General features: G+C 36.7%; 2 protein-coding genes across 2 annotated transcripts; one reads left to right on the top strand and one right to left on the bottom strand.

Annotated features, from left to right (window-relative positions):
* Positions 1-307: 307 nt before the first annotated feature.
* On the top strand, positions 308-1656 carry LOC129758120 (uncharacterized). Its single transcript, XM_055755569.1, has 3 exons — positions 308-580; positions 698-801; positions 858-1656. The coding sequence occupies exons 1-3, from the start codon at positions 483-485 to the stop codon at positions 1400-1402; spliced, it is 747 nt and encodes a 248-aa protein (XP_055611544.1). The 5' UTR covers positions 308-482; the 3' UTR covers positions 1403-1656.
* A 10135-nt stretch (positions 1657-11791) lies between these two features.
* Positions 11792-12553, bottom strand: LOC129751963 (uncharacterized). The gene has a single exon (XM_055747760.1). The coding sequence runs from the start codon at positions 12551-12553 to the stop codon at positions 11792-11794; it is 762 nt and encodes a 253-aa protein (XP_055603735.1).
* Between the last annotated feature and the right edge of the window lie 555 nt (positions 12554-13108).

Here is a 13108-nt window from a genome sequence, read left to right as displayed (position 1 = left end):
ATTTTGTCAATTTTGTTAATTTTGTCAATTGAATCAATTTTGTAAATTTTGTATATTTTGTCTCTTTTTCAATTTTGACAATTTCGTCTTTTTTTTAAATTTTGTCAATTTGGTAATTTTTTCCATTTTGTCTACATTTTTTAATTTTTTAAGTTTGGTAATTGGTTTTTTTAAATAAAAATATGAAATCGTATTTATTTTACGCCCTTTCGTTACACTATGCGAGAAAAATTCGCTTCATCGATTTGAGTTCCCCTTTTCATCGACAACATGAGTAAATTTTTTGGCAACACGTCCAGTTGGAGTTTGAAATTTCAAAGCGTAAAATCACGTGTCAAGTTCAGTTAGGTTCGATTTTGTCCAAATTTTTTAGATTTACGCGTTGCTAATCTGTTAATTGTTGGTCTGTTTGCCGGAAATTCGTTAATGTGAAAGATTGGTTGAACAAGACGAAAAAATATCTGAATAAACGTAAATGCAAAATGGCTCCGAACTTCCGCAGCCTGCTGTGTGGTCTTTGTGGAAATAATAACCGTAGATTGGAATTCGTTCCACCGGAACCCGCAACAGGAAACAGCTGGTGAGTACATGGTCTTATTTTTATTTATTTTAAAATGTTAAACGAATATACTTTTGACGATATCTATTTAACTGGAATCAAAACGTTTTAATTATCATACAATAATAATGTAAACAGGTTCGATGGCTGCTTACTACTGTTTTACAAACCTGAAACTCCGGAACAGCGGCAGGAAAGAGCTTTCAAGAAGGAAAAAAGAGACGTTGAGCAGTTTTTGAAAAGTACGTTCAGTTTATTTTGACAGATTATTGAGTTTATTAGAAATTTTACGTTCTAGAGCACGGCTTGTGGGATAATCGTATGCCATTCGAGGATATGCGAAACCTCAAGGTGGTTTTGGAAGCCACACTCGAAACGGAAACCGCAAAACTTCAAGGTCCTTTTGAGGTTATTGAAATGCAAGAGTTAAAGAAAGGGAAATCCACCGAAATCACGGACGGATCCCCAACGGATAAGGATACGGCTGCTAGTGAAGGTACCACAAGTGACGTTGCGATTTGCGAGCAACCCACTAAAACGGAGAATCCACGGGATGAGGAATTTGACCGGAAGCTAGTGGCCACTCACGCAGCTTCGCCGGAGCATTGTGAATGCTCTGGGAGCGAAGACACTTGTGATGAAAACTCATCAGAATGTGGTGCCGATGAGTCCGGTTTAATGCCGTTGATTTTACTTTCCACCAGAAAATTCAAGGACAATTTGAACAGCTGCGACAACGAACGACTCGAATTGAATTCTTGCAGTTCTAGCTGTTCGTCCTCGATGGAAAACGTGACGCTTGAGACATCTGTCGTGGAAAATCCTCTGGCAAAGGATGACTGATGATGGGTAAATTAGTTTTGTTAAAACCGAAACTGGTTTTATTTTAATGGTTCGTTTTTTTATCTAGCTTTTATCGTTTATTAAAAAGGGTTGGGATTTTTTTTAATATGTTGAAATCTGTTGTCTGAATAGAATGATAGAGAAGTGAGCTTTGAAATTTCCATTAACTATGCATTAAACATGTTTCACTCATGTGTAATCTATCATCACCCAAGAAAATACTGTTCGCACAGGGTTTTAAAAATTAAAAAAAAAAAAACTTGCCAGGAAAAGTGTCAAAATTTTAATGTTTTATCTTATCGTTCCCTTTTTTCCTAAAAATATTTTTTTAACGATTCAAACATGAAATTTTCGGATCTCTGCAAAATAAAACTGCTCATTTCGTTTTGAAAAGTGAAAAATATTTGATACATTCTGTATTTCTGTATTCTCGTTTTGTATTTTCTTCTTAGTCCATCCACAAACTATCCTTCCCGGGCCCGGCTGTTGATATATGTATTATAAATTTAGAGCATTTTGTAGTTTTGAGATTTTCTGTGTTTTTTTTCTTTTGTTTGAAGAGTTTTCTTTTTTATTTTTAGCAACTACTTTCACAGCTATTTGACACGTTTTACATTTGTTTTTTTTATCTTTTTATTTCTATAACGACAAAATAGGTTTTCTTTGTGTTTTTATTTCGTTCTTGTCGAGATAAGAGATTTCTTTCCATCGAGAAAATTGCTCCGTTTCACCATTTTTGTGGCTTTACATTCGAATACCATAGCTAAAGGGAAAGTTTTGTTTGTCGTAAATTGAAAGGAAAGGAAATGTTTAGAAGCCTACGGTTGTTTCCTTTTTTGTTTGATTCACCTAGACTCAGATAGCTCTATTAGTTGTTAGAGTTTTAGTTTACAGCGCAGTTCAGTTTTTGTCGACCCATTTGTTAACTAACGATTTGGTATTTATTAAGATAAAAGGAAGGAGGAGAAAAAAAACTCTTTGGAAATTCGTTTTATTTTCGATGGTTGAATTGTAAATGAAATCCTGAGTTCCACTGATAGTTGATACGCGTCTAAAATGAATAATACCAAAGCGTTGGGTAACAATCGGTTTTCAGCTTTTGTAGATCGTAGAATCTTTTCTTATGTAACAATGCTTAAACTCTATCGGTTTTGCCATTCCTTAAAAACGTGTGTCCTCGTGCACCTATTACAGTGTACTTTGTAACGAGCTGGATATATAAGGGTTAGAGTCGAAAATTGTGAATCGGTAAGAGTGTGTTGTTCCTTTAATGTATAATTTAGAATCTGTAAATGGTTATGCAACATTGGAGTTGTTTGATTATTCTTCCTTTTTTGTCTCTCTTCCAAAGGTGGTGAGCTTGAGATGGTGGTGGTGATTTTGTACAGAATGATGATTGGTTCTACGTATATTGTCGATTGAATTAAACAAATTTCGTTCCAGAAATCATCGCAGAAGTTTTCTTTATTAAACACAATAGCTAGATCTCGATATCAGTTCAGAGTGATATAGGTATGCATTCTTGGTTTTTCTATAATCTGTGATATTCTTTTCTTTACAGGTCACACACCAGTGAGTGTGTGCTCGTTTTCTATTTGTTTTCTAAAAATTTCAATTTGATTCAATTGGAGTTTTTCTTACAGTTTTCATTTTTTTGCATCGATTAAAAGTTTCAACAAAAGTTGCTTCCTCGAAGATGCAAATCATAATCAAGCGAACCCATACTTCGAACAAATCAAAAAGATTTCTGCATACTACTTGGTTTGGTTAGAGATTGTGTTTTTGTCAATTCGTATTTTTGATTACAGTCGAAAGTTTCGAACTAATGATTTTTATAATTTTCCGGGAAATCGACAGCCAGCTGTCTCGAAAAGGCATACGTGTATAATGGCTAAATTGATTAGTAGTTTGAATTGTTCGACTTTTTTTTTTGTAAAATTATGACGAAGGTACTTGCACTGATAGACATTGATTGGTAGATTTCGGTAGGATATTTCAGTGATTCCTTGGAATGATTGTTGGTTTTTAATAGTTTTTCTTTCTTTTTAACATTGAAGAGTTCAAAACTTTGTATGTGGATAGTTTCCATCGATTTGATCGATGTTAGATACTCCACGCACATACACCTATGTATGTATGTATGGATTGATGATTGACATATGCATTTCTTGTATTTTTTTGGGTGATTTGCCACTAGGATCCCAATCTCTGATTCTAGATTCTGTATTTCACACATAAACGTTTTGTTTTATTCCAATAACACTAACATCAGTTCTTCTAAAAAAGTTCCCTACTCTAATGGGCAATTTATGATTTAGTCTCAACATTTTACTTCCACTAACATTGTAACAATCAGTATTATGTTCAAAGAGATTCTACGGCTCCTATCACGAGAACTGTTCCATTATAAATATAGTTCTGTTTTTGTTTTGATTCGCCTCAGAACTCGCGTTAGAGATGCTACTGAGAACTTGATGATAAAACTCTATTTTGAAGAAACTTTCCACAGGTATTGAAAACGAGAACATTCAAAAGTTTTAGTTCTAAAGATTCGAACGAGAAAGATTGGTTTTTTGGTTTGTTTTTTTTTTATCGATATATTTCTAGAATAACCTTTCAACAGGCGAAAAATGTTAGGTATAGAAAACTTTTGAGTAAGTGTACTTGTGTGCGCAAATTCTAACTTTTGAGTTTTGGGAAAATGTTTTGAGTAGAAAATGGGGTTGGTTTAAATTTTACTAGGTGTCGTTCGGTTGGATTCATTTTGGTGGACATTGCTCGTCTTACTTATCTACAGATTATACAAAAAAACACTGCCACGTATGATTTGCATACATTTCTTTTTCTTTTCATTTAAACGGTTTATGATTTTTTACTGAGAAGATTGTCTGCTAATCACATTGATATATGTATGTTTTCCGGTTGATATTTGGCTGTAGAACTCAAACCACGTGAGCGCTTTTTTTTTCAAATATATTTCATGTTATCAGTCATAAACAAGTTTGGACAAAGGTTTTGCTAATATTATTTTTAAAATGATTGAAACTCTATTTTTGGTCCAGCCAAATCTTTTTTCAGTATCACGAAAATCATAACATGAACCAAATTTGAATAGAAGAAATTTCATTCTAAACTTTTCGTTTACGTGTTGATGATTAAATCTGTATTTGAAAATATATCTATAAAATTTATTTCGTTCCAAAAATACCCTCTAGTTAGCTGTTCGTTTTTTTTATCTTTATTTTATATTTTGATTCGCTCTTCAAATTCTGTCTGCAACTCTCGTATTCTTCTGACCAAATATTGTATACACTTATTGCTCAGTTACTATTTCGTGTATTTTAGTGTTCGCAAATTTGAAAAATCAAAAGGGAAATTCATGTTCAATTTGAAATGTATGATTCGTAGACAAAAACCAAAACGAGAGTGTAACTAAACCTCCCCTAATCTTCGTGCTGAACTCTAACAGATGCTTGTCAAATTATGATATGATCCTCGGACCGGTGAAATCAAAGTTCCTTTCCAAAGGTCTTTGAAAAATTGACATGAATTGAAGATAGCAAACTGCTGTTGCATTCAGTGTGTGAAAAAAAGTTCGGCAGAAAATAAATATTAAAGTCGAAGACGCCACCAAAGGTGGCAAGGGCCCTTTTTGTAAAGTTTCTCCCAGAAGGGAAGGGGGGATGATGAAAGATAAAGAAGATTATTTCGCTTGACGTGAAAAAGGGTGCTTCTTTTTCTTCCGCATACGTAGGAACTAGTGTGGCCTCAAAGTCATTTACACGAAATATTCAATTTTTTTTTTAAATTTTAATAGTTCAAAACTCAATTTTGTAATTGAATAATTCAAATGTAGAAGACTTATCCATTATCGACATTTTTAAGGTTTCAAGCCCCACTAATGTAAACCAGCATATCCCCAACGGAAAGATATGGCTTCCGGTAGCTGGGGCATCCCTATAGGTTCTTCTAACAACAATGTGGTCGGTCCAGTTGGTTGGTTTGGTTGGCACACTGAACCAAATCGGGCTATAAAATTTATTGAATTGATTTAGTAGCTTTCATTCTAAAAAAGATTGATACAAAGTATTGGAAAATCCAATAAACGGAATGATAAAATTCGATAGATTGTACAATGATTTTTTAGCTATTATTTACCTAGTAACAACTATTTCAAATTCCTATAAATTTTATACGTTTGTTCTGCGATACTACACCAAATGAAATATATCTGAAAATCTAATAAATTTCTTAAATATGATTTGGTATAGTTTTTATATTATAGGTGTGTTTTTCTCTGAAGAAATTTTCGAGTCGGGCTGTGAAATTTTGATTTGTTTAAATCTTTGGTTGTCGGAAACGTTTTTTTACTCGCTCAGCTGCTGTTCGAGGAAAAAAAAAATGTATGGACGAGTTCACTGGATGTCGAAGTGGAAGCTGCGAAGGATGATGTCAACGCTAGCGGTAAAGGTAGGTAAACACCTATTTGTATGGCGAGAAATTTAAATTCGGTTTTCATCATTCTCGCTCACAGATCCGTAGAAAGAATCCGGTAAACAGTCAGCAGAAGCATTCCACCATTGAAGCAGCAGGGAATCGGCCGGAAGGGCATCAGCAGCAGAAAAATACCTTTTTGGGCTCCGATTTCCAAGTTCCTCAAAATTCTGCTCTTCCGGCAGCCGAAGTATGAGCCAGCCCATTGCACCGGCCGTGCGGTCATTTCTTCGATATGGCCAAAAACGATTAGTTCAATTGCAGAAAGTGCCTAGGCAGGATGAAATGATACTTTGGAAGAAATGGAACTGTGTAGTGTCCAATAGAAACATTCGTGCATACGTTTTTTCTGGGGTTCCGTTTAGTGAATGAACCGGAAAAATAGTTTCTCCACGGATGTGCCAATGAAAAAAAAAAACTAAAACGAAATTTTCAGAATCGCTTGACCGGTTCCAGTTCCTGTAGTATTCGCCAGTATTCAGACAAGATTTACCAAACAGTCTGTAAATTGTTTTGGAAGGATCATATCTTACAGGTATATTTAAATTGGTATACTAAAAAGAGGCTTAAATATTTTGTAACTATTTTGTTATTTCAGGTGCAATATGTTGCTAGTGGCTACTGTTTTGGAACATAAACACTGAGGGTGATAAAATGCAGTAATTAAAACGACCGACAGAATTCGGACGAAGGAATGGCTCAACCTTTTTAAATCAGATAAAATATCCTTACACGAAAATGGCAAACTCAAAAAGCCAACTGGAATGGATGTTATTTGTCATTTTAAATATCGGCAAAAATACCTCACCTATAACAAGAAACATATGGTGCAGGGCTAGAAGCGACCATGAGGCAAAAAAGTAGGGCAAAATAGTTACTTTGAAATGAAATTAGGGCAAAATTAGTGACCATATCAAGTCAAAAATTACATCAATAGGGCCTTTCTGCATATTTCAACCCTTTACTGCATACGAGCTCATATATGTCCCCTATTTTTTTCGCTTTTTCGTGAATAATGCAGTAATTTTAAAAAACTACAACGATTTTAATGCATCAACATTTTAAAACATTAAAAAAAATTAAAAATTATCTTAGTTTCCACACAATTTAAACAAAAGAAATGTTGAAAAAACAATTTTGTTTTTTTTTCTGAATTGCATGTTAAGAGGTCAATAAAGTTATTTCCGTTGAAGAAATTATTTTTTTCAGAACGAATTCGTAGTCCATGCAGTAGAGGGTTAAGACGCAATTTATAAGAATTCATAAGCTCATGGTAAAGAAGAAAATACAGTTTATCACATGGCATCAGACTGAGTTAATTTTGATAATTTTTTTAAATTTCAAATGTCCTGATTTCTGTAAAGTTTCGATTTTTGGTTTAAAACTCTTCCATTTTTTCTTGCAGAATTATAAAATTATCTTTTTTATGAGTAAATCTAAAGTTTTAGGTTTGAATGGGACAATTTAAAATTTTGTTCTGAAAACGAACATGATCTGTCTTTTTTATTGTGGAACCGAGCTGTCTTAACGCTTTTGTGCAAATTTATAAATTCTTTAAATGACATTTTCTGCTGAATGTCTAAGGGAACAGACAGACAGACGGACAGGCAGAAAAAAAACCTTGTCGAAATTTTGAATTGAATTAAGGATAAGAAAATTTAAAATTGAGAATTAAATATCAGATATATAATGAAGACATAAAGATGTTGATACACACTTTTTTTAAATATAATTTAGTTTAAGAAGCAAAAAAAGACACAAAACTTAAAAAACCTGTTGGAAAAATTTACTATTGATAAAAGCTATAAAATTTTGAAACCCAAAAGAATAATATGTGCCTATTTATATTCTCAAATATTATATTTTACATTTTAAAGCTCATAAACAAAAAAAATACCTAAACTAAAAAAAGCTAAACTTCACTTTAAAATTTAAAAAAAATAAAGAAAATATTAAGAAATTTTATAGAATTTTATAGAATAAAACGAATCACAAACGTTGACAAACCACGTTTTTATGCAAGGATAAATTTGTCTTAAAAACAAATAATCAAGTTACCGATATTCGCGTCAACTGATAATCGAGTTCGACCTGTAAAATGAAATTTGGTAGTGAATTTAGAAAAGGACAAATGCGTTAACAAATAAAGTTATAAGCTGGGTCGAAAAGTACGTTTTGAGATCTACATTTTGATAGCACAAAGTTATCTGAATGAAATTTGGTTTTCAAGAAATTAACAAAACAAAATTATATTTTTGCTGGAAACTGTCTAACTTTGAATACGTTTTTCACTTAACAGTGATGTTGGCGCATTCGCGTATTCAAAGTTCGGGCAAAGTTGCAAAACGGTTTTCAAACGTAATATGTAGTCATTTGTATTTAAATTGTAGAAAAAAGTGACTTTAGTGACCAAATTTTGAAAAAAGTAACTTTTGAGTGACCAGCTCAAAAAAAGTGACAAAGTTACTAAAAAGTGACCAACTTCTAGCCCTGATGGTGATACTCAAATGTTGCAAAAATCCATGTTTATTGGATTAAAAACCGCGTAACGTAAGCAAAAAAATGTTATTTTTTTCTAATTTTCAAAATAATTCTTTTTGTTTTCTCCACAGGAAAAATCTATCTATTGAATGGAGAAGATTCGACTTTCCTAGAGAGCTTCAAACTCGTTTCACCCAAACCATAAACCAATTGATCATACCACATCAACAATGTTAGAGCTTTAATTTGTATTCGCAAGATTCTCGTGGAGCTTCAGGTAAGAATAAACAATATTCATCTTCAAAAATCTCAAACCATACATTTTTGTAAAGTAGAAATATTTTTCTCATTTTTGTTTAAGGTAACATATCTGCACTCTGCACCCATCCGCGGCGGCACGTATATTGGCGTTGTATTGTCTGCCGGATTAATGATAGTGTGCACAAAATGGCAATTTTACTCACTAACGATGGGTTAGTAGCAGATTCCAGCATATCAACGAGGAACGGTGACTGTTTTCAAGTTAAATAGTCAGACGACTAAGCTAAATAAATTGTAAATAAAAACAATTGAAACTGAAATCACTATTTATTATTTGAATGAAAAAGAAAACGAAAAGGTTTAATTTACTGCATTGAGCTGTAATTGAAATCAAATTCACAAACTATTACATTCATTGAAATTTCTAATAAAGATAATCGGAACAAAAATCTATACATTTCATTTTGTGTGAACATATGTAAAAAGTATTGGATTTTCTTTTAGTGCAAAATCACTAGAAAACCCGATAAAGCTTATAGCCCGATTTCGATCAGTGCCAGAGTTTAATGGGAAAGGATTCCTTCTGCCATTGGAGCAACAACTCTAAATGAAGGATTACCGAAGATTGGCGTTTTTCTTTCCGAGAACTTCCTCATGTTAGGGGAAAAGTAAATTAAAGAGAAGTTGGTATAACACAACTAGGAATGTAATGTTAGGGATCTGCCGGATTTCTCCTGTTGCAGTCGTTCTGAGCTGCATCCGGGAACATGGATCTTCGTATGAACTATCATAGAAATAGGCGAACAATGTTAATCTTTTCAGCACATGTTTGCATTCAATTAAGGATCCGATGCTCCAGGGAGCCAACCAAAGTTAGATTTTTTTTTTTTGTTTCGATTATAGTCGTTTTGCCATCTTTATGGCATTCGCGACTTTATCAACGTAACAGTTGACGGATCGTTATTGAGAAACTATCCGGTACAACTGTGTTCGATGTTTACTCTTGGGCTCGAACTCGCGGACATCGGCTCAGGAGACAACAGACTTGCCAACTGAGCTATATCACAAGCCCAGAAAAGTTAGATAAAAACTGACATTTGTATCGTGAGGCGAATGTTTTTGAATGTTGTGTTTGAAAATTCCTTAAAAATATAAACTCAAATGTGTGTAAGTCATTTCCGTTTCAGAATCAGTATGAAAAAGAGAAATTTTATTCGATTGGTGACTTTAAAAGACGCAAATGGTGTGAAACTTGTTTTGAAGAGAATCGTTAAGAAGCGATAATATTATCTACAACTCCGAAACACAACCTCTCCGTGGTGCCGGCTGGAGTACGAGTTACCTTAGTGGAGATCTGGTATCCAACCCCGATGGATGCTTTGGTCGCATGCAGAATCTAGAGTCAAAATTACAAATACAAAAAAACATTCGAAATTTCTGTACAATACAGGCGAAGGAAAACGAATCAATCATTTCTACCAGTGTACTCCACACGATGGACAACAGCCGAATTCAAACTCCATACTCCTCAAGCGAGTAGAAAAAAACGACTCAGCCCGCTCAAAATCAAATGACTCAAACAAGCCAGAAAAACCCTGAGTCAAAATCTAAAAAAATCAAGCTAGCCAAAAAAGGAATAGAGTAAAAACAAAAATACTCAAGCAAGCCAAAGAACCTCAAGCGAGTCAAAAAAAAAAATAAATTAAAAATAAAAAAAAATATTCAAGCTACTGCCAGAAAAACTTCTAGTCAAAATCTCAAAAAAAAAATCAAGCTAGCCAAAAGTAAAACGGAGTAAAAACAAAAATACTCAAGCGAGACAAAAAAAATTCTCAAGCGAGTAAAAAAAAATATATTCAGGCGACCCAAAACCATGAGACTCTTTCCCCCTCAAGGATTTAAAATCAGCCTATCCATGAGCCGATTTTATTTTTACTCTACGAATGTTTTTCCCATCAGAATCAAGGTCCTTGAAATTTTGCTCAACTCACCACTGAAGAAAAAAATCTCATCTGCTGTGCTTGAGCTGATTTTCTAGTCACCTAAGTTGACTGTACTCACCCCCTAACTCTTTTTTCTTCCGAGTGAGTAAGCGTCGCTTGGTGGGTAAGGTCCAAAAAGAAATCTTGATTTTTTACTCTCGCTCAGCCTTGGGTGTTTTTTTTGAGTGTTTCGTCTCACACTCACGTTCGTATGAGCAAATTGTTTGCTCGTTGAGTTGATTTTTTGCAAGCTTGATACAGACTGAGAAGGTCGCACCCGTTTGTTCCCCATGTCAGGAAAGCTGCCTGAAACAACGTCGGTTTCGCAGCGGGCGGCTACATTTATGAAATGCGGCTACCACTAGCAAAGCCCAAGGTGGCAACCCCATCGCGGGATGGAGACTTTGAAACTTGGTAGATTTCAACCCTTGCCTGGCTCAACTTGCTAGAGAAGCTAGCCGCTTAAAGCTAGAGATATGAGTACTGAGTGAAGGCCGTTGGCCTGGAAAACACAGGACACAGTCCGGGAAAGTCATGCTTTACTCTGACATACGCGGAGAACACTCTACTCGGGAACGAAGAGTTGGCTTCCTGTAGAGCTCGCAGGCCCATGCGGCTCTCAAAAGATGGGAACCGGTAAACGAAAGAATATTATTTTATTTATTTTCATAGAATTCTGTCTCACGATATAACTTGCTGAACATAATTCTTAAAATTCACTCGGTCCATGGCAACCGTTCTCCAATTTCTCGGACATCCCACATTCGCCGGTGACGCTCCACTTGGTCTAATCGCCTCGCTCGTTGCGCCCCTGTTTGTATCGTGCCTACCGGATTGGCAGCGAACACCTGTTTTGCAGGACAGTCGTCTGGCATTCTTGCAACATGTCCTGCCTAGCGTATCCGTCCAGCCTTCACCACCTTCTGGGTTCGCCGTAAAGCCGCGCGAGCTCGTGGTTCATCCTTCGCCTCCACACTCCGATCTCCTGCACACCACCAAAGATGGTTCTTAAAACTCGTCGCTCGAATACTTCGAGTGTACGCAGGTCCTCCTCAATTGAAATACACGTGTGGTTTGTTTAACGTGTGACAGTGGAATGAATTTTATTTTCTGATTCTACGACACGGATTACTTAGATCTTAAATTAATTCAACGCCTTCTACACTCCTCCCTAATCCGTGACGCCTACGAGTTTACAAAACTGCTGCTGCTTCTGTACGGCCAAAGGCTTCGTAAAACCATCAGCTGGTTGATCCGTCGTCGGGATGTATTTCACCTTTACCGCTCCTTCCTTCAGACTCTCGTGCACGAAGTGGTAACGAATGCTCACGTGCTTCGTTCGGGGGTTGTATGCTCCGTTTCCAGCGATGCTGATTGCTCCCTGGTTGTCGCAATGAATCAGCACTGGTTCCTCCTCGAAAATCTGCGACCGCAAGTTCGTCCACCACATGGCCTCTTGTATGGTTCGAGACAGAGCCATGTACTCCGCCTCACAAGATGACAAGGCGACAGTCGGCTGCTTCTTGACGTTCCACGAAATGGCTCCTCCCTGCATCGTGAACACGTAGCCAGTCGTCGACCTTCGGTTGTCCGGATCTCCTCCCCAATCGGCATCGCTAAAACCGACCAGCTCAGATGATCCACGCTTGCTGTACTCCAGCTTATTCGTTGTAGTACCCTTCAAGTAGCGGATGATTTTCTTGACTGCTTCCCAGTGCTGTCGTCCTGGATTCGAACAAAATTGACTCACTGCATTGACCGCATAGGAAATGTCCGGGCGAGTTACTTGAGCCGTGAACGACAGACATCCCACCGCTTCTTTGAATGGCACCTTCTTCATTTCAGCTTCTTCTTCCGGACCGTTGGGACCCATGGATTTGCCCAACCTCACGCTCGGATCTGCTGGAATGGACACCGGTTTCGCATCTGCCATGCCAAACCGCTGGATAATCTCCTCGACCTACGCTTGCTGATCGAGCCAGAGCTTTCCCTCTTCTCGATCCCTCGTAATTCGGACACCTAGACAGTACTTGGCCTCACCTAGATCCTTCATCTTGAACTGCTCGCACAAGTACGCCTTCAGCTTCTGCTTCAATTTCCGGTCGTTGGTGAAGATCAAGAAATCGTCAACATAGATGGTGACGAACATTAACTTTTCTTCACGCACCATCCAGTACAGGCAAGGATCGACTGAAGAACGATTCAGTCCGAACCTCTGCAGTACATCATCCAGCTGAGCATTCCAAACGCGGCTAGACTGCTTCAAGCCGTACAGTGCCTTCTTCAGCCGGCAAACCTTGCCGCTCCGGTTCTCCACACCCTGCGGCTGCACCATGTATATTTCCTCGTCCTTCAGTTCGCCCTGTAGAAACGCCGTCACGGCGTCCATCTGATCGATGTCCAGATCATAACGCACCGCCAGCGCCATGAGGTATCGGACCGTCGCGTACCGCACGACGGGGGAATATACTTCATCGAAATCCAGACC

This window comes from Uranotaenia lowii, chromosome 3 (assembly GCF_029784155.1).
Source record: "Uranotaenia lowii strain MFRU-FL chromosome 3, ASM2978415v1, whole genome shotgun sequence".
NCBI classification, from domain to species: domain Eukaryota; kingdom Metazoa; phylum Arthropoda; class Insecta; order Diptera; family Culicidae; genus Uranotaenia; species Uranotaenia lowii.
Note: the sequence above shows the minus strand (reverse complement) of the source record. Positions and strands in the feature narration are given on the sequence as shown.